The 25,510-nt window shown below is 43.0% G+C and overlaps 1 protein-coding gene across 10 annotated transcripts in view; it reads right to left on the bottom strand.

Moving 5' to 3' along the window:
* recql5 (RecQ helicase-like 5) overlaps positions 1–24,892 on the bottom strand; it is a 141,450-nt gene extending 116,558 nt beyond the window's left edge. For all 10 annotated transcript variants that reach the window (XR_009650849.1, XR_009650850.1, XR_009650851.1 and 7 more), the window contains exons 1-6: positions 24,733–24,892; positions 24,378–24,499; positions 22,580–23,095; positions 10,348–10,444; positions 1,334–1,445; positions 1,059–1,221 (exon numbers count right to left, since the gene is read on the bottom strand). Coding sequence is in view for 6 of the 10 variants with exons in the window: in XM_060901499.1 (XP_060757482.1) it covers positions 1,059–1,221; positions 1,334–1,445; positions 10,348–10,444; positions 22,580–23,095; positions 24,378–24,499; positions 24,733–24,826 (1,104 nt within the window). In the remaining 4 variants the exon portion in view is untranslated. The remainder of the gene's footprint in view (positions 1–1,058; positions 1,222–1,333; positions 1,446–10,347; positions 10,445–22,579; positions 23,096–24,377; positions 24,500–24,732) is intronic.
* Positions 24,893–25,510: the final 618 nt, after the last annotated feature.

Raw genomic sequence — 25,510 nt, 5'->3', positions numbered from 1 at the left:
AATTATGCGACTTATGAAGTGAATTAGTTGGACCAGCTCTTATTTAGGGGTTTCATACAAAAGGGGGCACTCCAGATTTCTGGGTTTTTTTTGTTTTGTGTTTTGTAAATCTTATTGTGTCACAATTAAACAACAATTTGCACCTTTAAAACTGTAGGCATGTTGTGTAAATCAAATGGTGCTAATCCCCCCCCAAAATCCACTTTAATTCCAGCTTGTAATGCAACAAAATAAAACAAGACCAAGCAGGATGAATACTTTTGCAAGACTGTACGTTTATCGACATTTTTTTTTACCCTATTTTCCCCCTCAGTTCAAGTGCTGCCAAGTCTTACCATTGCATGGCAGCACCTCCAGTAAGGGCGGCCTTAGGACTTCAGTCTAATACAGACTTTAAGTCTATAATTGTATCAGACTGAAGTTAAAACTATAATGATGCTATAATAATTCAAGCTCCTGTACAGGAGATAAATTATTTGTAAATCGCACCATCTGGTGTCACACAGATGAGGCTCCCTTTTGAGTCTGGCTCCTCTTAAGGTTTCTTCATGTTGCCTCAGGGAGTTTTTCCTTGTCACAGCCTGTAAATTTTAAATTTATATCCAGGTTTCTGCAAAGTTGCTGTGTGACAATGTCCACTGTGAAAAGCGTGATAGAAACTAGATATGCATTACTCAGTGGGAAAGATAACAGCTCTGTACCATATGCATTAGTTCACAGATGCCCACAAGTAACTAATGTTACCCTGATTGATGGGGGCAATCTAACGACATCCCTCCTGCCGCACAGAAAGCAGGGCCAAATGTGCTCTCTTCAACTCCTGGCCATAGCCTGTGGCTTCACTGGGAGTCTGTCTTGTCATTTCTCAGCACTAGAGTGAATGCTTTCAAAAAAGTTGTACCACTCAGGAGTTAGTTAATCCATTACTGAAATGACTTGGAAAGTTAAAGAAAACAGTCTGTGTTTCAAGCATCATACTCAAACCCTTTCACCATGTAATCTTTATCTGTAACCTCATATTTCACCTACCACTGTGTAACATTTTCAGTATTACATGCCTGTTTGTGGGTGATCTCTTTACAGATGAGAAAGCGGAGTTGGTCTCTGTCTTTGGGAGAGTAGTATATGCGGCAAGAAGAAGGAAGGCCATCACGGCCGGCACGTCCTGATTCCTGATAATAACTGGCCAAGGACTTTGCCAAGTTCCAGTGAGCTACAAACCTGTCAGATACAAAAGACCTACCACATCAGCAACTATGTCTCTATAAGCATCATCATTTTTAAGTATTGCATATTTGAAGTTACATTATATGCTAAATTATCTGTTCCACACCTCACATTGGCCTTGTCAACACCCATCCCAAAGCTGATAGTGGCCACAATGACCGGCACCTTCCCTTCCATCCAATCAGTCTGGGAATCAGTGCGATCTCCTGCTTTCAGGCCTGCTCACACAGACATGAATGTAAAAGATAAAAACAGCATCATTTGTATTTTCAACAGGAACCTAGATATATAAAAGCCAAGCATTTCATTTCAAACTGCAGTAGATCCTATATGTAGAAAATGTGTTAAAGGTCCCATGGCATGAAATTTTCACTTTCTGAGGTTTTTTAACGTTAAAATGAGTTCCTCTGACCTTCTTAAGTCACCCCAGTGGCTAGAAATTTCATAATGTGTAAACCAAACTATGCCCAACATTTGAGAATGGCGCGTCAAAACGGCGCGTTGATAAGCTCTTCCCTTTACTACGTCAGCAAGGGAGATGATCCCCACGCCCCCCCTCTGGATTCCCACCCACTGTATGGATTGCCCGCCCAGTTGTAGTGAGGAGACCATAGAGGACACAACATGGCATCACCTAAGCGAGCGAAACATGGAAATTGCGCTGTACATGGATGTGACAACACAGAAAAGAGTCTGTTTTTACTGCCGACGGGAGAGCCCCTGAAGACGCAGTGGCTTAATTTTATTTACTTCAATAACACGCCGTCGAGTCTACCTAAGACGGTGTATGTTTGTCGGAAGCATTTTCCTGAGGAATGTTTCCACAACTTGGGAGAGTACAGAGCAGGTTTTGCACATCAACTGTCACTGAAGCCTGGGTCCGTACCAAGCATCCCTGCCGCATCAGCAACAAACATCGAACAAGTAAGTGTATAACTGGTCGTTTTGCCGTGTTTTAAAATCTGTGCATTAGCCTAGCAATGGCTACATTAGCTGTGCAGCTAACCGCTTCCTGCAGTTAGCCAGGTAATCTGCGCTACAAAACTAAAGAGCATGCAGCATGCTCTGTTAAACTGAGTTTAGTCTGGAAATTGACTAACTTATGAGCTTATGTTTGACTATTGCTCCGCAATGCATGTCTTCTGTTGGATAAGCGATATGTTGTTGTAGTTGCTGCTTCTATCCTCTTTGGTTATGGAGTGCGTGTTCAAGCCTAGGGTATTATACGTTCGTAAACTACCACTCCGAACACTCTCACTCTCTGTTCTCTGTGTCACGTTGAGTTTACGGAAGGAGTCCGAGGGAGAACGGGGTTTTGTCTTAGCAACGTGGCTACAGGCGCTGATAGCAGCGACTATGTGTGTGTGCAGCTTGGTCAAGCCCCTCCCCCCATGGCCCGCCCCCACCCTCTACCCATCCCCGCCTCCATGCTTCTCATTAGCAAAACGACGCACTGGGAAAAGCGCCGAAATAGGGCTTTCTCCCAGGAGGCTATATTTATGTGCCGAGGGTTCATTTCGAGAAAGGCTGCAGATATAACATCCGGAAGCCTCCACGAGCCCGTTTAAAGCATCAACAAACCACCATGCCATGGGACCTTTAAAGGTTTATTATTATTATTATTATTATTATTATTATTATTAATAATAATAATAATAATAAGAAGAAGAATATTCTCTAATGCACAACAAGGCGTGTTTAAGGACAATAGTGTTGTACTTGTTTGTTTCCAAAAATATTTTGGATATATTTGCATAAAAGGTAGGTATCTAAATGCAGATATATCCAAAATATTTTTGTAAACAAACAAGTACAACACTTTTGTTTTTTCCACAACACAATATGTCCATCAAAAGCAGCAGAATTTTACTGGATTAAAATCTCCTTTTTTTAAGAATAAATTGAGACGATAAAATAAATAATTAGTAATAATACATAGATAGGAAATTAGTTAAAACATCTTAAAATGTAACCAGTGTAGAAACACCTTACCATAATAGAAATTTAAAGGAGAGACGCAGAACCTTTATTTTTAAATACATTTCTGAGTGGACAGTATCTCCATCCTTGACTCTTGTATGCTGCATAAATGGGAATAAAATTTTATATATATTTATGATTTTTTTTTTTTTGAGAGTTAAAAATCGACCAAAGTTGGCAATCAGGCTGCCCCAATGAGCCAGCCAGCCCTGAGTGCATGACGTCACAGCGGTAACCGGTTTTAAGGCTGAGGCTTTTGACAGCTATAGACCAAAGCCAGACTCGGCAGGTGAAAGTGGTTGCAATGGCCTCTTCGTTCGGATTTATTGTAGATTCTTCGGATTCCTCAGATAGTAGTACATCTGACTGTGATAGTCCTGAAATTGGAGTGGGTGTGCATGCTACTGCTATACACGTAGAACCGTATCAGTTCAAACTACTGAATTCACTTTCAGATGATAACACGTTGGCCACGGAGGCCCCCACCTTATGAAATAAAGCCAGAGAACAAGGCCTTCTAGAGAATTGGATGGAACTGAACTGACAATCTCATATGACTCTCATTAAAACAGGATAGGCTTTATAACTTATGCAACATACATGTACGTGCATGCATTTTCACTGATAAAATGTAAAAGGCTAATTAAATAATCAGATGAACTGAGACAATCACATTCTGAAGCAAGTTAAATAATCTTATACCGGTAACTTAAATACACAATACAAAAGTTACATGTATTAATCTAAATGCAGGTAAACAATGTGGTGGTGTTGTTGTTATGTAGTCAAATGAAAATCGCATCTTACCCGTCTGTGTTCTTGCTTTCTTGAAGGCCGATCTTGTGGCCGATTGCTTCAAAACAATCTGACTTTCAGTTCTTCATTCATTCGCTTCTTCCACGTAAGGGTGAGATATTGCTGCTGAGGCAAGCATATCCAGTGGAGAACTCTGATGACTGGTCCACTCATTCTCCATTTTCTCCATACGGAGTACTTCGCCATTACTGCTCAGCTCACACTCAGGGAGAACTGGTGCAACTGAACTTACTTTCCTTTTCTTGTAGTTTTCTTTTCCTTTAATTGTTGGTGCTGCACCCTCTTTCAATACGGGCTTATAGCCAACGTTCCTCAACAGATCAGAGGTTTCGCATGAGTCATCAGTAAAATGTGCCCATGAATTTCTTGCAAAACGCGTCCAAATCTTTGCAGTTTGAACATTCTTGGGCCATGAATGCAACATAAATCCACCTTCTGTTGTGTTGCTGCACTGGCCAGCAACACCTCTACGTGGCATGGTGATAAATTAGCTCAAAATGGAGGATCGAAGTTGCAGTTAGCTCTGTGTTTTAGTATCGCGAAAATGGTGATGAGACCGATAGCCTTTCTGCTGTGACGTCACAGATGTCAAGGTCATTCACTCAGACCGCTACTTATATGAATCATTTTAATCATAAAAATTACTACATTAGATTTATTGTTAACGCTTAAAACTATTCCTATACCATTCTTGAGGTCTTAAGGCGTTTATAAACAAAACGTGAGGCCATGGTTCTACGTATCTCCTTTAAAAAAAAAAAAAAACTTTACTAATATTACTCAATTTTAAAAAACAACAATAGTCTTATTTGTTTAACAAAGCTCAAATTAGATAGTATGTATTAGTCTTTATTCAAGGCTTGTACTGCTACATAACTGAAGACATACAGTATTGTGCAAAAGTTTTAGGTACATGTAAAGAAATGCTGTAGACAAAAATGGCTTAAAAATAATGAAATGTTTCAGCATTAATAAAAAAATACTATAAACAGCAGTAAGTCATAATAAATGAAACAAAGTCAATACTTGGTGTGAGATTACCCTTTGTTTTAAAATAAAATAGTAGTCTCAGGTGCAATGAGTGCAGTTTTAAAAGGAAATGAGCTATAGGTTTTACTGAGCATCTTGCAGAACCAGCCACAGTTCTTCTGGACACTGACTGTCACACTCTCTTCTTAATTTTGCAGCAAAAACCCAGTAGGCTTCATTAGGTTTTATTATGTAATATGCTGCTCAGATACAAACTTTTTTTTTTTCCTGTAACATTTTAATTTTGTGCTGGAAAATGAAATGTTAGGAACTCTAAAATGTTTTTGTACCGACTCGATAATGGAGAAGTCATAAAATTAGAAATCTATAACAGTTTGTATGAAAAAATAGGGTGCACAGTACTGTATAGATTCCCCTCCTAGAACTGCCACCTTATTGTGGTGGAGGGGTTTGTGTGCTTGAATGATCCTAGGAGCTATGTTGTCGGGGGCATTATGCCCCTGTCAGGGTTTCCCAAGGCAGACAGGTCCTAGGTGACAGGCCAGGCCAGACCAAGAGCAGTTCACCAAAACCCCTAATGGAGCAACAACCAAGGACCGAGATGTCGCCGGTATGGCGCAGCCGGGGCCCCATCCTGGAGCCAAGCCCGGGTTTGGGGCTCGCATGCGAGCGCTTGGTGGCCGGGCCTTTGCCCATGGGGCCCGGCCGGGCTCAGCCCGAAGAGGTGACGTGGGCCCGACCTCCTGTGGGTTCACCACCCACAGAGGTAGCAGTAGGGGGCTGGTGCAGTGTGGATTGGGTGGCAGTCGAAGGCAGGGGCCTCGACGACCTGATCCCCAGACACAGCGGCTAGCTGTTGGGACATGGAATGTCACTTCACTGGGGGGGGGGGGGGGGGGGGGCCTGAGCTTGTGCAGGAGGTTGAGAGGTACCGGCTAGAGATAGTCGGGCTCACCTCCACGCACAGCTTGGGCTCTGGAACCCAGCTCCTCGAGAGGGGCTGGACTCTCCACTTCTCTGGAATCGCCCATGGTGAGCGGCGGCGGGCTGGTGTGGGCTTGCTTATAGCTCCCCAGCTCAGCCGCCATGTGTTGGAGTTTACCCCAGTGAACGAGAGGGTCGCCTCTCTGCGCCTTCGGACTGGGGAGAGGGCTCTTGCTGTTGTTTGTGCCTACGGGCCGAATAGCAGTGTAGAGTATCCGGCCTTCTTGGAGTCCCTGGGAGAGGTACTGAGGGGTGCTCAGACTGGGGACTCCATTGTGCTACTGGGGGACTTCAATGCTCACGTGGGCGATGGCAGTGACACCTGGAGGGGCGTGGTTGGGAGAAACGGCCTCCCCGATCTGAACCCGAGTGGTGTTTTGTTATTGGACTTCTGTGCTAGTCACGGTTTGTCCATAACAAACACCATGTTTGAGCATGGGGTGTCCATAAGTGCACGTGGCACCAGGACACCTTAGGTCGGAGGTTGATGATAGACTTTGTTGTCGTTTCATCTGATCTCCAGCCCTATGTCTTGGACACTCTGGTGAAGACAGGGGCTGAGCTGTCAACTGATCACCACCTGGTGGTGAGTTGGATCCGCTGGCGGAGGAGGAAGCTGGACAGACCTGGCAGGCCCAAACGTATGGTGAGGGTCTGCTGGGAACGTCTGGCCGAGCACTCTGTTGGGGAGGTCTTTAACTCCCACCTCCGGGAGAGCTTTTCCCAGCTTCCGGGGGAGATGGGGGACATTGAGTCTGAGTGGACCATGTTCTCTACCTCCATTGTGGATGCGGCTGTTCGGAGCTGTGGCCGCAAGGTCTCCGGTGCCTGTCGTGGCGGCAATCCCCGAACCCGGTGGTGGACACCGGAAGTAAGGGATGCCATCAAGCTGAAGAAGGAGTCCTATCGGGCCATGTTGACCTCCAGGACTCCTGAGGCAGCTGACGGGTATTGGCAGGCCAGGCGTGCTGCAGCTTGGGCAGTTGCGGAGGCAAAAACTCGGAACTGGGAGGAGTTCGGGGAGGCTATGGAGAAGGACTATCGGTTGGCCTCGAAGAAATTCTGGCAAACCGTCCGGCGCCTCAGGAGGGGGAAGCAGTACTCTGCCAACACTGTTTACAGTGTGTGTGTGCGGGTGGGGGAGCTGTTGACCTCGACTGGGGACATTGTCGGGCAGTGGAAGGAATACTTTGAGGATCTCCTCAATCCCACCGTCATGTCTTCCATTGAGGAGACTGAGGCTGATGACTCAGAGGTGGACTCGTCCATTACCCAAGCCGAAGTCACTGAGGTGGTTTGCAAGCTCCTTGGTGGCAAGGCACCAGGGGTGGATGAGATCCGCCCTGAGTATCTCAAGTCTCTGGATGTTGTGGGGCTGTCTTGGTTGACACGCCTCTGCAACATCGCGTGGCGGTCGGGGACAGTGCCTATGGAGTGGCAGACTGGGGTGGTGGTCCCTCTTTTTAAGAAAGGGGACCGGAGCGTGTGCTCCAATTATAGGGGAAATCACACTTCTCAGCCTCCCAGGGAAGGTTTACTCCAGGGTACTGGAGAGGAGAATTCGACCGATAGTCGAACCTCGGATCCCGGAGGAACAATGCGGTTTTCGTCCTGGTCGCGGAACACTGGACCAACTCTATACCCTTCATAGGGTGCTCGAGGCTTCATGGGAGTTTGCCCAACCAGTCCACATGTGCTTTGTGGATCTGGAGAAGGCATTCGACCATGTCCCCCATGGTATTCTGTGGGGGGTGCTTCGGGAGTATGGGGTTCGGGGCCCTTTGCTAAGGGCTGTCCGGTCCCTGTACGAATGGAGCAAGAGTCTGGTTCGCATTGCCGGCAGTAAGTCAGACCTGTTCCCAGTGCATGTTGGATTCCGGCAGGGCTGCCCTTTGTCACCAGTTCTGTTCATAATTTTTATGGACAAAATTTCAAGGCGCAGCCAGGGGCCGGAAGGAATCCTGTTTGGGAACCACAGGATTTCATCTCTGCTTTTTGCGGATGATGTTGTCCTGTTGGCTTCTTCAAACCAGGACCTCCAGCATGCACTGGGGCGGTTTGCAGTAGAGTGTGAAGCGGCTGGGATGAGAATCAGCACCTCCAAGTCCGAGGTCATGGTTCTCGACCGGAAAAGGGTGGCTTGCCCTCTTCAGGTTGGTGGAGAAGTCCTGCCTCAAGTGGAGGAGTTTAAGTATTTCGGGATCTTGTTCACGAGTGAGGGAAGGATGGAGCGTGAGATCGACAGGCGGATTGGTGCAGCCTCTGCAGTGATGAGGTCGCTTTACCGGTCCGTCGTGGTGAAGGAGCTGAGCCAAAAGGAAATGCTCTCAATTTACCGGTTGATCTACGTTCCGACTCTCACCTATGGTCATGAGCTTTGGGTAATGACTGAAAGAACAAGATCGCAGATACAAGCGGCCGAAATGAGTTTTCTTCGCAGGGTGGCTGGGCGCTCCCTTAGAGATAGGGTGAGAAGCACAGTCACTCGGGAGGAGCTCGGAGTAGAGCCGCTGCTCCTCGACATCAAGAGGTATCAGCTGAGGTGGCTCGGGCATCTTTTTCAGATGCCTCTTGGACGCCTCCCTGGGGAGGTGTTCCAGGCATGTCCCCCCGGGAGGAGGCCCCGGGGAAGACCCAGGACACGCTGGAGGGACTATGTCTCTCGGCTGGCCTGGGAACGCCTTGGTGTTCTTCCCGAGGAGCTGGCCGAGGTGCCTGGGGAAAGGGAAGTTTGGGCTTCCATGCTTAGACTGCTGCCTCCGCGACCCGGTCCCGGATAAAGCAGAAGAAGACGAGACGAGTACTGTATATTGCAAGTGATCAGATCCTGTCTGTGTGGCCATCCATTTTCAGTGCTATTCACATTGGTTTCTATAATAACGACATGCGCCCAAAAGTAGAAGTAGTTGACATAAGCCAAAATGGAGGATAATGAAATGGGTTTGCTTATTCACCGCATGGCAATGTGGAGCCACAGTGCAAGTTTTATTTATCCAAAAAAAAAAAACAAAGTCAGAGACAGAGGATTGCCTACACAGCTTTATTTCATGTACCACCAATCTAGCCTGCTTTTTATAAACGTAACATCACCGTGAACTTTACGTCAAGTCAGACGTTTAGAAAAAAAAAAAGAGCCTGAAATCTGATCAGAGCAGTCAGATGTAAACCAATTTGCAAAAGTGTAAATTTGAATAATAAAGAAAGGGGATTTGGACAGATAGTCTGGACAGTCTGAACATAAAGCATCAAAGGAACAGAGGCTATGTTCAGTCCTACTCACAAACGAAAAACCAAATAAACGAAAGCCCTATTAACCCTTCAGTAACTTCTCAGTCTACATGTATAGTGAAAGCTCTAGAGCTTTCACTATACATGTAGACTGAGGGCCCGTCCACACGAGTACGCGGCCTCACCCAATACGCTGTCGTTTTGAAAAAAATCTCCATAAACATGGCGTCGTTTCCAGAAATATCTGCGTCCACACGGATTCACTGGAAACGACCCAAAACGCTGTATTACATATGCCAGGCCTGTTTGTGGCGCTGTGACGCCACCACACCAATACCCTAAAACCGGAAGAGAAGCCATGGAGCATGCATATAAAGGTCACGCGCTGTTTACAAACAAGCTCATAACACAAGAAGAGGACGATCATGGCCAGCGCAACTCTGAGAGGAAGAGGAGAATCTTTTGTGTGGACCGACAATGAAGTGGAACTATATGGTAGAAGCCTGTAGTCCGCCATTGTTGTTATGACGCGTCTAGCGGCAGTGGCTGAGGTTAAAGGTTAGAGAGGCGGGGCTTATACGTCATCGTTTCTGAAAAAATCAGCATTCGCCGTCCAGACGACTCCGGGCTATCCGGCGTTTTAGGATTTTCCCACTCTGGGACCCATTTTCAAAAAATACCGGTTTCACACCTCGAAAAAGCCAGATCCGTCTGGATGCGAGGCCGAAACGATAAAGCATTTATGCGGATTCGACAAAAACGTACTCGTGTGGACGGGCCCTGAGAAGTTACTGAACTGTGAAAGTTGTACATTTAATATAATCGTTTGGATTTTTTTTGTTGTTGTTGATTGAGCCGAGGTCAAGTGTGTTAGCTAGATAAAGCTCTTGGGCAAAACGTGGCAATTATTCTAGGATATTCTGCACTTTGTTAAAAAATATAGCCTTTTGAGAAGAACATCATCTTTAACCCTCGAAACAAACACATTTTCTCGTAATGTAATTTTCTTGATATTATTAAAACATATAGGCTACATGACCCAGAAGCATTCCGTTACATGGCTTAAAAACAGTGTGGCATATAACATGTAAACTCTTCAACAAAAGATTTCTAATGAGTTACCTGCATGATAGGGCCTAGCCATGATCCCAAGTTTCATTAATCTGTGTGCGACATCCTCACAACTCTCTCTTGTGCGACAGTATACAATCCCACAACCCTTTAACACACACACACACACACACACACAAAATTATTACAAATGAGTGATTATGTACACACAGTGGCTACTTTAATAGAAACACCTGTACACCAGATTATTCATGCAATTATGAGGGGAAAACTGGTCGTCTATTACCCAGACAGCCTGTGTGGAGTGGAGTTTGATGTGGTCTTCTGCTGCTGTGGCTCATCCACCTTAAGGTTCTAGATTTGTGCATTTTGAGATACTTTTCATCTCACCACAGTTGTAAAGAGTGTTTGAGTGATTGTAGCCTTCCTTCACCTCAAAGCTGTCTGCCCATTCTCCTCTGCCAGCTGTTTCACAATCAGGGTATACTTTTCGGGTCCACAATACAGGCTTGTCGTACTTGAGTCCAGGACTTGGACTTGAGTCCGACTCATGCCCTAATTTTAAGGACTCGTGACTTGACTTGGACTTGAGCACTGATGACTCAGACTTGGACTTGTGCATTAACTGCATTCGGACTTGTAAATTGGAGACGAGGACTTTATTTTTTGTAACGTCATAATAATTTGGCATAAGATATTTATATCTACATTGATTTTTATACTAATTTCGTGCATGAGAATACACATTCACCTGTTCAGGAACAATCTAACATTAATGGCGCTAAAATGCCTGGAGAGAAACGCCCCTAGGATTGTCCGCTTTGCTTATACAGACTTCTTGTGCAGTGGGGGGGGGGGGAAGGAAAAAAACCGCACTGCTATGTGTTCCATATGTAGAAGAACTATTGAGGAGACAACAGGGACAACCTCAAACTTCAGTCGTCAAGACTCCACCCAGAGAAGGAAGTGACACGCTATGTTCATTGCTCTGTTGATAGCAGGGCTTGCTTGCTGACCGATGAACTAGCTAGTGTTAACCCTCTCTCATGTTATTTGCCCTGTTGATAGCGGGGCTTGCTGAGCAACAAACAAGATTTTTATCTGTAGCCTATTAACTAAAATGGGGCAGTCAAGCAGTAACATTAGTCCAACACAGTAACAGAGATGGTTTCACATAAAGGCAGCAACAGCCACTGTCAAATGGTGCAATTGGAGTCTTGTTCTTGACTCGGACTCAAATAAATAGTGGGCTCGACTTGAAATTTTCTTTAATGACTTGGACTTGACTCAGACTTGAACACTGGGGACTTGAGACTGGACTCGGACTTGAGGTTTAGTGACTCGACTACAACACTCCCACAATAGTCCAAAAATCAGTCCTCAGATTTCTGTGTTTCTCTGCTGTCAAAAATGACCTAATGAGATGGAAATTAACTGTGCAGAATTTCAGAGCTACGCGTCGTATACTGGGCGTGTTACTTGTGGTGAGAAGACAGCATATAGTGTATTTCTAAAATTGACCCACTTTCTTATAGTCTACAAGAGTAAAGTATGCAAAGTGCAAAACTGCTGAAACGTATGTAATTGTAAGCACAGATTTTTAAATACTGTGCAGCAATGTTTGTACATGGTGGTAAGTGAATGTAATAACTGAAGTGGTGATGATCCTTGTGGTTTTCCGGAGAGGACACTTTCTGATGGACTCACATTTCAACCACATGTGAAGCTCTGCTGCAAATGTCAAGTCAAGTTTATTTGTAAAGGGCTTTTAACAATAAACTGTCGCAAAGCAGCTTTACAGAATTTGAACAACTTAAAATATGAGCTAATTTTATCCCTAATCTATCCCTAACGAGCACGTCTGTGGCAACGGTGGCAGGAAAAACTCCCTCAGACGACATGAAGAAACCTCGAGAGGAACCAGACTCAAAAGGGAACCCATCCCCATCCGGGCAACAACAGACAACATGACTAACATTAACAGTCCTAACATAAAGTCAGCTTCGTTGATGCTATAAACCCCCCCACTGACGGAAGCCTGAGCGCTAAACCATTCACGACAACTGTAGTCCCAAAGTCAGCAAGTCAACTGCAGTGTCTCACATCTGTTTCAAGTCCTGTTTTTTATTGTGCAACAACAGAGGAAAGTATTCTGCTTCAAAAGAGAAATATTTTCTTCAAAAATCATTTACAGCCTCATCATATGGTGAGCGTTTTCCGGGAGGACATTTCTGACAGACAAAGGATTATTAATTCTTCGGCACTTAGTTTACAAAAAAATATAACTTCCACTTAAATATTTTCTATTGTGAATGAAAGTACTGTATATGTCCCAAAGTAAAATCTAGTTAGTGCTAAAATAATGCAATTCTGAATTTAACAAGTAAAATCTAAGTGTATTAACTAAAGTACCGGCAAGTGGCCCAGTGGTTAGCGTGTCCACCTTTCGATCGGGAGATTGCGAGTTCTACTCATGGTCGGGTCATACCAAAGACCATTATAAAAATGGTGCCTACCGCCATCTGGCAAGGCACGCTGCAATACAGATATAAGTGGGGAGACAAACTCTTGCAGTTATCAGAGGACTAACCCCCCCCCACTGTAACCCTAGCTATGTAAGAGAGGCCGAGGGCTACAAAATGGAGCTTGGCGCCACCAAACGCGCTATGAATGGTGCAGGAAGGACTTTGACTTATTACTCACTCATCCTCTTGCACATGGTGCATAGAGCCGACTAAGTTCACTAGGCTTCGCCATCTGCTTCTGTCATCTGCAGTGCCTGGGGAAGTGAGATGTTAAGGTTCCTCAGATCGCGTGCCACAACATCCATCCAGCGGGTGCAAGGGGCCCCCCCTTGGCCGCCGCCATCCTGCCTGTTTGGGATTAAAATCCAATATGGCTTGGGTGGGGTGCTTGGGTGGGAGGCGTAGGATATGCCCATACCAACGTACCCGTCGCATTGTTGCTAGGCATGAAGCAGGAGGTTGTTTAGTCAACTCATGAAGTTCCTTGTTGCTCACATGTTCATGCCATCGAATACCGGTGATCCTCCTTGATGGCTTTGATAGTAGAGCCCTGAGTCGGGCTGCCAAAGTGTTGTTTAACGGCCAGGTTTCAGAGCCATACAGGAGGACCGATACAACAGAAGAGTTGTAAATGCGTCATTTAGTCCGTTGTGTAATGTGGCGGTGACGCCAGAGTGGTTTCCACAGGGACTGCAGAACAGCTTTAGCTTGAGCACGTCTTTGATTGATTTCGGATTTTAGGTCACCAGTCTTGGAGATTATTGATCCGAGATACTTGAATGAAAAAACAAAGTTAACTGTGCAAAGGTTGAGGACAAGAGGTTCAGGGTCGGGGCCTTCGCCAATGTGCATAAGTTCTGTTTTACTCCAGTTGATGCTGAGGCCGAGTTTCTTGGCCTCCTTGTCATACACCGTGAGGGCTTCTTGGAGTCAATCCAAATTGTCAGCGAGCAAGGTGGTGTCATCAGCATATTCAAGATCCGCTAGATTGTACTGTCCAAAGGACACCCCAGGAACGCGTTCACAGACCTTAGTCATTAAGTAGTCAATGACAATTAAAAAGATCCGGTGCAGCCATGCAGCCCTGGCGAACTCCACTGTTGATGGTGAACCACTCCGACTCCTTGCCGTTCACTCGGACGCAGCTCTCCGCAGAATTGTACATCTGCTGAAAGAGGGTGATTATCTTCTGTGGTACTCCAAGCAGTCTCAGGATCTTCCAGAGGGAAGCGTGGTCCACTGTATCGAATGCAGCTCGGAGATCTAGAAAAGCAATATAGAGATGCCGGTTCTTTCTGAACTCACGTGCCTTCTCAATGGCTAGGCAAAGTGCAGCCATTTGACTTATTAAAGTAGAATTAAATTAAAATGACTTCAAGGTCAAAACTGAGCCCACATTTGACTCTTACAGACATATTTATAAAAACTTAAGAGGCATTACTGCTGTAGACAAGGCTCCTGTACCCCTGTAAAATAAGGTATAAGAAACTACAGCACATACATACACACACACACATATATACATACACACATATACACATACATATATATATATATATATAGGGCTGTGCCGATAGACGATGCCATCGTCCATCGACGATGGTGGTCATCCATCACGATGGAGAGCCACCATCGTGATACCACGCCCCCTCCTGTCATAAACATGCATATACGGTATCATCTGGGCCTATTTAACCTAAAAAGTTAGTTTTTTGTTAGTTTAGTTAGTTAGTTTTGTTTAATATATAAATAACAATTAGCGGCTAGAGATAATGAGATGAGATGAGATAAAGTAATATCCTATTACCGCTTGTTCACGTAGGCTATGGTGCAGGGACGTGCTAGTGAACATAACATGTGGTTACACAAATACAGTATGCTACTAATAATAAATTTTGACTTCATTTTTTAGCCTACACTATACTTTTAATGTAAAATTTGTCATGTTGTTCAAACAAATAGCCACTATTAACGACTTCAGTCGGGAAATATTGCACCTTATCAAACGGCAGTGAAGCGCAGACTTCGGCAGAAGTCAAATAACTTTAATCTGGTAAATAGGCCTACTTTCAGACACAGAATGGTCCACTCTAAGCCATAATGTCAAACCAGATGGAAGAATGAAGGTGATTCTGATAAATGTAAAGACAGTAAAAAAAAAAAATCATGATTTTAAAAGCTGGTGCAATAATTCAAACACTAATAAATTGGAAAAATTAGCGCGTTCAAGTGCGCACTAAAGGCCGAAACGCATCTTCAATTGATATGGTGTAAATAAACAATGAGCTTAAGTGTAGTTTCTTCTCATAGTTTGAATACTAGTCTTTCATTGTTAGAGCAGATTAATATCTTGCCGTGATCAGTGAGTGCTCGGGGAGGTTCGTTTCCACCTGCGCTTTGCGCAGCTCATTTCTCTGAAGCCAGCTGTGCGCAAACGCAGTGTTGACTGCTCGGCAAACTCCAAACGCTCGGTCTGTACTGGCCCTCTGTTGCGCAAGCGAGTTGGTTATGGCCAGGTTCAAATTGTGCCCAAAACAACTTAACCACGGCCATTTCAATTGCCTGATGGCTGTGACAATATTCGCCCCGTTGTTATACAGGCGATCTTTTTCTCCTCTATTTTCCATTCGGCAAGTGTCTCGCGCAATGCGTCTTCTAAATTGTCCGCTGAATGTGTCTCTGGCATGAAACTCGTCTGCAGGCATTTGGACTGCATTGCCCACTCTCGGTCCACATAATGTACGGTAGCTGACATATAGGGCATCATGTTGCAGCTGGACCACATATCCGTTATCAAGGCCAAATATTCCACATCACCTAGCGCTTTTTTTTCTTTACATGCCAAAGCCTCGGATGAGTATCTAATACTTTTAATAATAATAATAATAATAATAATAAATTTAATAACGTGGTATTAAAATCCGCCCACCCACGATATGATCGTCCATCACGATGTTTGCACTGTAAACATCGTCGATGCCAATTAAGGGGACATCGCACAGCCCTATTTTATATACTTTATTTGATCCCGCATTACAAGTTAAATTTCATTTAGGAATCAAATTTTCTGAATGATCCGACAGATTAAGACAGTACAGCACATTGTTGTGGATTTTACAACTTCAAGGATATAGAAAACATCTTTTCCAAATAAACATACTCCCAATAGTTGCTGAGATTGAACAGTACTTTGCCAACTGTTTGGCTCCTATTTTAGATATTGCAGATATCTCAATTGCAGATATCAATGACTGGTATTTTAGAATCTTAGAGCAGTAAGAATCCTCCATAAACAAGTCAAATGAACATGATACCTCAAATATTTTAACTAATTTGCTATTTTTAGAGATAACCATATCTGGTGTGTTAGCAATTCCTGAAAAAGTGTTTACAGGTGAGTTAAACCATTCAGACTGTACAGTAGTATGTTTAAAAATCCGCTCAATCAGCCACACAGGGGATCTGAGCAGCAATGAGGTCCACAAGTCTGTCGTGTCTGGCAGTATATAATCCTATAGATGATGGAAAGCTGTTCATGATATGGGCTACTGACTCCAGATGTTGTGTGTGTGTGTGTGTGTGTGTGTGTGTGTGTGTGGGGGGGGGGGGGGGGGGGGGGGGTCATGCAGCATACAGAGGGGTGAATGGAAGGAGGGAAACCAGAGTGATAAGTTGTATTTTGTGGGGAGAACCTGCAGACGTGCTTTTACACAGAAAATAAGAATCTCCTCACTGATGGTGGCATTGCTACTATAGATGGTGTGTGACACAGAGTGGTCTGCACAGGGCAGTTTGGCCAACTTTCCCTGGAGTTTTAAATTAGACCAATACTCCATATTTTGGGCTCTTTGAATAGCCTGGAGAGTCTGCCTTGATGTTGTAGGTTAGAGCAGGTGAACAATGTTATGATACAGCTTGGCTTCCACGGTAACAAGTGGGTCCTCCACCACTGCATCAGAGACCTCTACAGGTTGGAAGTGGGAGGTCCACTTTAGTTCAGTACCTGTCCTCCTGCATAGGTCATTTAAATCTGGCCAGTCACACCAAATCCCTGTGCCCGTCCATCCAGCTTCCCATTGGCTTTCCTTTTAAAGCCCAGGAAGCTGTCCTCCCCACCGCATGCGTGTAGCACCCTCCGTTTTTTGAAGTCCAGCAAAAAGGATGCTCTAGCCATCTGCCTCACACTGTTATCGTCACAATTCAACATGTTGGTGAGGTGAGACTGTCTTGTGGCTGTGTACTCCCACATGCAGTTTGGAACTCCAAGCCCCCCCGTCCTGTCTTTTCTGAAAAATAAAACATCTTGTGGAGTGTGTATTGAGACAAAGCCATTTCCTAATCACCTAGACGGTTTTATTGTCCATTTCACGCAACACTTTTTGTGGGATATGAACAGTCGCAAAAAGATGTTGGATTTTAGAAAAAGCTATGTCTTGTATTGCTTGAAGTTTAAAAAAAAAAAAATCACATGAAGAGGTGCCACATCAATGAGGTCCAGTCTAGTCATAAACTGATGTACCATGTCATTCACTTGTTGATTCCATTCTCCAGCGATGTTAAATTTATGGCCCAGATAATTATAGGTCTCATGTCTGGCGTACACTCTGAGTGGCTGGTCTAAGATGTTAAAAGAGGGGGGCTGATCTAGCCTGGGCCCGCCCATCCTAAGCGTGACGCAACGCGAGGGCCTGTTGCGAGCTTAGTCTGGCCAGGCAAGCTATCTACAGCTCTTCCAAGCTCCCGAAACATCGGGAACCAATCAACTTTGAGCATCTCCAACGGCCCTGGGTAGAGGCGTGTTCAAGGCAGTGACATAGTAGAACTGCGACCGGAAGCCATAGATTGTTTATAGAATCATGCTGTATTGAAAGCATTCAACAGGAAGTTCTCATTGAAAACGGAGCAAAGAGCAGCCCTGGAGGTATTTATTGAAAGGAAGGACATTTTCGCCTTGCTCCCGACCGGCTTCGGTAAGAGTTTAATCTACCAGTTAGCCCCGCTGGTAGCCAAATCAATGGGGCTCAGCGAGAATCCTATCGTCGCGTCACATACGTCAGAGGAAAGAGTGACGGGATTGGTTTAAGCTTCGTCACAGCCTTTTCTGGCTTCGACCAGTAGCAAACTGAGGCATTTCAGGGAGGCGGGTCAACCACGGGCTCTGGGAAACGGTTGGGCTGAATATCTTGACCAGACCAATAGCTTGTAGAGCTTTGAAGTCACGTTAGCCAGACTAGGGCTGATCAGCCTTTGATCTATACCAGTGATTGCCACCACTCCTCCTCTCATAGAAAGTGAAAATGTTATACATTATAGACTCATTACACAGAAAATAAAATGTTTCAAGCATTTTTCTATTTTAATCAGTATGGCATACAGTACAAAAACATAAAAAAAACCATCTCAAAATATTAGAATATTTCATTTCGAGTTTGAGTAAAACAGTATGAACACAGTGTATCTCGCGGTCTAGTTCAGTACACACAACCACAATCATGGGGAAGACTGCTGACTTGACTGTTGTCCAGAAGATTATCACTGATGCCCTCCACAAGGAGGGTAAACCACAAAAGGTCATTGCTGAAAAGGGTGGCTGGAAAAGGTGCACAAGCAACAGGGATGGCTGCAGTCTTGAGAGGATTGTCAAGAAAAAGTTGATTCAAGAACTTGGGAGAGCTTCACAAGGAGTGGATTGAGGCTGGTGTCAGTGTATCAAGACCCATCACGAACAGACATCTTCAAGAAAGGGGATACAACTTTCGCATTTCTAATGTCAAGCTACTCCTGAGCCAGAGACAAATGTCAGAAGTGTCTTATCTGGGCTAAGGAGAGAAAGAAATGGACTGTTGCTCAGTAGTCCAAAGTCCTCTTTTCAGATGAAAGTACATTTTGCATTTAATTTGGAAATCACGGTTCTAGAGTCTGGAGGAAGAGTGGAGAGGCACAGAATCCAAGGTGTTTGAAGCCCAGTGTGAAGTTTCCACAGTCTGTGATGATTTGGGGTGCCATGCCATCTGCTGGTGTTGGTCCACTGTATTTTATCAAGTCCAAAGTCAACACAGCCATCTACCAGTAGATTTTAGAGCACTTCATGCTTCCATCTGCTGACGAGCTTTTTGGAGATGCTGATTTCCTTTTCCAGCAGGACTTAGCACCTACCCACAGTGCCAAAACTACTATCAAATGGTTTGCTGACCATGATATTACTGTGTTTGATTGGCCAGCCAACTTGCCTGACCTGAACCCCATAGAGAATCTATGGGGTATTGTCAAGAGGAAGATGAGAAACACCCGACCCAAAAATACAGATACGCTGAAGGTTGCTATCAAAGCAACCTGGGCTTCAATAACACCTCAGCAGTGCCACAGACTGATCACCTCCATGCCACACCGCATTGATACAGTAATTCATGGTAAAGGAGCCCCAACCAAGTATTGAGTGTATAAATGAATATACTTTTCAGAAGTTGGACATTTCTGTTTTGTAAATCCTTTTTTTATTGATCTTAGGGAATATTCTAATAATTTGAGATACTGGATTTCTGATTTTCATGAGCTATAAGCCATAATCATCAAAATTAAAACAAAAAAAGGCTTTAAATATTTCACTTTACATGTAATGAATATAGAATAATTATATGAAAGTTTACCTATTTGAATTAAATTATGAAAAAAGGAACTTTTTCATGGTATTCAAATTTTTTGAGATGCACTAGTATACACACACACACTGGACCTAGATGCAGATAGTCGGTGTTATTCAAAAAGACAGCCATGATTGTGAAACAGCCCCTGAGCTCTCATCAACAAGGCATTTTTCTGGCAGAACTGTTGCTCGTTAGATATTTTTTCCCCTAACTATTCTGTGTAAACTCTAGACTACACAAAAACCCTAGGAGATTAGCAGTTTTTAAAATACCATGCTCAAAGTTGCTGAGATCACTTTTCCCCCACTATTCCGATATTTTACATGAACTGAAGCTCTTGACTTGTGATTTTACACATATACTGTTGACACGATTGGCTGATTGGATAGTTACATGAATGAGCAGGTACACAGGAGTTTCTATTAAAGTATCTGGTAAGTGAAGGTGCGTATTTTCTGTTAGACATTAAGATTTTAATCTACTTTCAAGAAACTTTGTTTTATGAAACACTTAAATTACACTTCACACTTAATATGCTTATTTAGCACACAAGTGAATTTTCCCTTGCCAGCAATATTAAAATTCGTCTAGGTTTCTCTATTATTTGATTACAGTTGAACCTGTCTCTCTGTAGGTTCAAATGATTAGTAATTATTTTAAAGTAGAAGCAACAAGTGTTAGCCCATGATGACAATGTTGTCTAATGTGAAGTTTTATTGGTTTATTTACAGATTATTGGTTTCTAGAGCTCTCAGAGTCCCTCTGAAGTAAGACTAATGCCAGCCTTAAACCAAATTACTTTTCAAGTGACTTCAGTGTCGCAGATGAATTTCCAATGTCAGAATAACTTCATGAGAGTTTTTCTAGAGTCATGGTGCACTCGTCACCCCAATCATTTTTTGGAAGGTGCTCATGATAACTGTTAAGTCAGTCAGTCTTTTTCCTCATCTTGACCTTCCATTAAATTCAATTGAATTTAATATCATTTTTAGTCTTGGCTCATACAAAGAGTCCCTGAAAGATTCCCAGTCTTAGGAAAATCATAGATAATCGCTTAAAAAGTCGTTTGGTGTACAGGTGGAATAAATCTGTTACTGACATTGTTTTTAGATGCAAGAGGGTGTCAGACTTGAGTCTTTTACATTTATATTTAAACATTTATAATTATCTGACAAATGGCAGCCCCATGCACCATGTGCCACAAACTACTGTAATTAGAAAGAGATGGATAAAGGATGTCAGAGTACCAACAGTCTGACCTCAAAAATGACAGGTGCATGACTAAGTTTGGTGTAGAGCAAAAAGCAGAAGTATGCACTAGAAAGATAAGCTGGTGGAGTCAGTTTTAGTAAGTACAGTCTCGAAGGAAGCATGGTAGTTTGAGCATTGTGGCTGATGGCTGCTTTACATTCAGGGCCAAAAAGCTACCAAAGAATATTGCAAAAGAACCAGCAAACTAATAAATATGGATTATTCTGTTAGTTCAATTGAAAAGTTAATGATTTGACGTTCATACATGCCATCAAGAAAGTTGTTTCAAGGTGCTGACTACAAAGTTGAATTCTGGGCAAAATGCTCCATTTCTATTGCAGTTTCAAGATGTTTCACATTGATTTCAAGTTGATTTGAGTTGAAATTAAGGAGTTGCGCTGCTGCACACACAGTGTATCCCATGTGTAAATATTTTGCCGAGATAAGTGTGCCCCGCATTTTACGATTCCAGAGACTGCCGAAGCAAGTGAGCAACAATATCACATGAGCACTATGGGGAGTGTTTGACCTACTTTTAACCCAAACAAGTTGGCATGGCGGACTCCGCTCTCCCGCCAGCTAAAAAGCCAGCAGAAAAGAAAAGGAAAATATTATAGCAAATCAGCTAAAAAGCATGCCAGAAAAGCGATGGAAACCAAAAGGTTGTCCACAAGAGTTTTTGTGAAGGGACAGATCGACCGCTGGAATCGACTAAAGGATGAAACAGGCGCGAAAGCTGATGAAGAATTTACAGCACTTGTCATGGATTGGTGAGTCTGAGTATGGAGTTACCCACCTAATGTTTTGATCTTACAGAGAAAAACGATAATACAAAAGCAGTAACAGAGAAAAGATATATTTGTCTTTTATTTCACGGATCTATTCATGAATATCAACCACAAATTCGATGCCTGCAACTCAAAACTCTCCGAGGTCGATGCAGAGTCACGATGTTTTCTGTGTGTCGCCATCTTGGTGTGACCCAGTTCCATAGTTATACTATTAAAAGCTCCTCACGTTCGTCTGTTTCCGTACAGCCATACTGTTTACCTCAAGAGGTAGGATATTCGGTTCCAAAATGGAGAAAAATGACCCTCAACACATCAGAATGATCACATCTCGTCTGCATGACATTGCTTGTGAGACATAGGAAAATAACCATGCACAATTTAAAAAAAATAAACTTTTTTTTAATTTCAGATGACTTTGCAGTCAGCACCTTTAATTTGTCTGGAATGATCATGATTCATTAACTTGGCATATATCATTTCATTTTTTTTTTTTTAAATTAAGAGACATACAGAGAAAGGAGTCCAGGCTTGGTAAAAAAATTTCTGGAAGTGGGCAGTGTTTAATAAAGTCTGTGCGAGGAAATGACACTCTTATTTAAGAGGTACCCTAAAGCCTTAAATTCACTCAACGCATGAAACTGCTAGAACATTAAAACAGCGGTCACAAAGATAATTTCTAGGTTATTATAATATATAAACACCAGGCATGCACCAAGCAAGCATTTTTGCATTTTAATAAATAACTAAATATGGTGTTAGAGTGTAATTAAATTGTCAGACCTGGTAACCCTGAGGAATATTATATAAACCTGATATAGAATTTATATAACAGAAACTGCAGTGAGTGCATATATGGGGTTTTACAGTAATCACTAGGTGCTGTTTTAGTTATGATGTAGACTCTGGAACAGTTTACATGCACACTTTCTTCTTATTCTAGGAAAAAGATGTTGCACACAGCAACTAAGAAGCAAATATGAATGTAAACATCTTTAATGTTTACAATTTTGTCAACTTTTTTGTACTTATTTTTCAAATGGAAGGGAAAAAAAAACAACAAAAAAAACCTGACCTTCTCAGCTGAGCATCCCCCGAGTGCTTCCTTAGCAAACGCATGTAGATGAACATATGGGTCAGGCAGCAGATCTCGAAATATCACATCATACTTCAGGTTTTTCCGAAACACCGGAGTGGAAAACGTGAGTGGCGATCTTAGCCTTAGTGAGTGTGCAATGTCCTGCTGCACACGCTTGGGTGCTGTTGCTGTCAGGGCCACACAGGGGACTCCAGGAAGAAGGGCCCGCAGGTTTCCCAGCTTCAGGTAGTCAGGTCTGAAATCATGACCCCACTGAGAGACACAGTGGGCTTCATCAACTGCCAGGCAGGCTAGCAACCCACGGGAGCTCAGTGAGTTCAGACAAGGCTGGAAGGCCGGAGAAGCAACCATCTCAGGAGTGATATACAGCAGCTTGAGCCGAGGATTTTCACTCTGCAAGTCAGCTAGGATCTGCCTTCTTTCTCCAGACGGAAGCTTTGAGTTTATGGAACATGCTGGTATGTTTAGTGCTTTAAGGTGTTCTACCTGATCCTAAGAAAGGAAGACAAAGGGAAGACTGAGAATACTTAACACATAGTAAATGTGGAATAAACAACATTCTATACAAAAGCAGTACGTTTCAACACAGTCCTCAAGCTCACATTGTTCTCTGAACCATACAGCACTATAAGTCCAAGAAAGGAACGGAAAGGACAAAATGTTAATTAGCAATGAGCCATCACTAAATAAAATACTTTCATAAATTAAAAGGATATGGATGCAGTTTCAAATGGCATGGTGGTGCAACAGGAAGTGCTGCTGCCTCACGGCTCCCAATTTGGCTGTGCTAAATAGTTCATACTGTATGTGCAAAGGAGAGATAGAGAGAGAGAGAGAGAGAGAGAGAGAGAGAGAGAGAGAGAGAGTGTGAGTGAGTGAGTGAGAGAGAGAGATTGTGTGAGTGAGTGAGCGAGAGAGGGCGCATAGTGGCCTGGCATCCCATCCAGGGCATATTCCTGCTTCTTGCCCCGTGTTCCCAGAATAGGTTCTAGATCCTATTTTCTCTCTCACCCTGACCAGGATAAAGCAGCTGCTGAAATTTAGGAATGAAATTTTAGCTACTGAAATTAAAAAATGAATGAATGAATAAATTCAGTATTTTAACATTCCATTTGCATGATTAATCTTCTGCACAAAATGGACCACTTAAATTGCCGCATACGGGAACTATGCTACTTATGCAGTATTGTGTTCATACTGCTGCACACACTGCCACTTTATTGCACATATAAACATCTGTACATATGGGTTAATTACTGCTAACTGTACATTCAATCTTACATACTCCAATCCTGTTCACTTCCCCTCTGTAAATATGCATTTAATTTAATGATTCTGGTTAGATGCTAACTGCCTTTCATTGGCTTTGTACTTGTACTCTGCACAATGACAAAGTTGAATCTAATTTAATCCAAGAGTGCATGAATAACTTGCCACACCACATGGATGATCACAATAACGTGGTAATGAGTTTCCTTTGAACACACATACACTAATGAACGACTAGCATATTCTAAGATCACAGGAAAAGTAAGGGTTTTTTATTTTTATTTTTTTAAGTGCTCAGACTATTTGAGGTTATACCAGGATTGAGTAGGTGTTCACATAAAGTATTCAGAAGACCACTCAGGAAAGGGAAGGTCCTGACATAAGACAATAAACATTGATCCTACATCATAATAAATAATGTCAGTGTTTAAATGAAAGGTTCATTTCAACACTAGACAAAAATGCACGTGCAACATCACAAGGCACCAAAAATACAATCATTTACCTGTATTAGTGCAATCAGAGGTGATATGACCAGTGTGATGCCAGTAGCCAGTACTGCAGGAAGCTGGTAGCACAAAGACTTCCCTGCCCCGGTTGGCATACACACAAACACATCCCGGTCACCTGCGTTTAAAGCGATAATAAGGACAATAGATAAAGTAGTGCTTTAATACTATTGTCACCTTAAACCAGGCTTAAACTGGAAGCCATTATCTTCAAACGCAATCATGTAAACTTTAAACGCCCAAACTATTCAGACGACTAGACAAGATGTAGCAGATAAAAGCTGATATGGTGAACTGCGACACAGAAACCTAAAATCATCCTAAAAACAAAGCCAGTTTCTAAAGGCTTACCTTTCATCACCGCTTTAACAACATCCTCTTGCTGCTGTGATCGAAACTTTTCAAACCCAAAATGGGTTTTTAAAGCTTGCACAATATCATTCATCTCTTATTTATAAAAGATTCTGACACACAGTCAGCCAGCCAACTTCACTACACTTCACTTCACTCAGTTGCCAGAAAGTCGGAGTCGCACTAAAATGACGTCACACGCCGAAGCCGGTTTTCACGACCTGTATTTTATGAATGTTAATTGGGGGGGGGGGGAGCGTGGCTTTTACCTAACAAATACTGCATTACAAATAAAGTGAAGGAAGTTCATTTTAAGATTCTTCACAAAATTTACCCTATTAATGTTACCTTAGCTAAATAAACAGACATAAGCACTGATTGTTCTTTTTGTGGGGACATGAACGAAACATTGCTACTTTTTTTATGTGAAAGGACCAAAACATTTATCAGTGTGTAGCAGATTTAATATGAGCTTTAAAATGCATTTTATCCCCTCGGGAACTTTCCATAGGACTGCCATGTATTAATGCTCTCGCGAGAGCTGTGTGTGTGAGTTGGAATGGTGGGAAGGAGTTCTAATAAAACGGATGAAGATCTGTCTCCCTCCGAACGTGTGTCTCCTCAGTTATTACAAAACTCTGTTTATAAGATAAGTACCAACGCTCGGTTACAAGTGTTCTAAACAATCAACTTTAGCCATCTCGAGACACCGTACTCCCTTAGTGATAAGGAGTTTATTTTTTATTATGAAAATCACACAAACAAATCACTGGAATAT

Source organism: Neoarius graeffei, chromosome 20 (assembly GCF_027579695.1).
Source record: "Neoarius graeffei isolate fNeoGra1 chromosome 20, fNeoGra1.pri, whole genome shotgun sequence".
Classification (NCBI taxonomy): Eukaryota; Metazoa; Chordata; class Actinopteri; order Siluriformes; family Ariidae; genus Neoarius; species Neoarius graeffei.
Note: the sequence above shows the minus strand (reverse complement) of the source record. Positions and strands in the feature narration are given on the sequence as shown.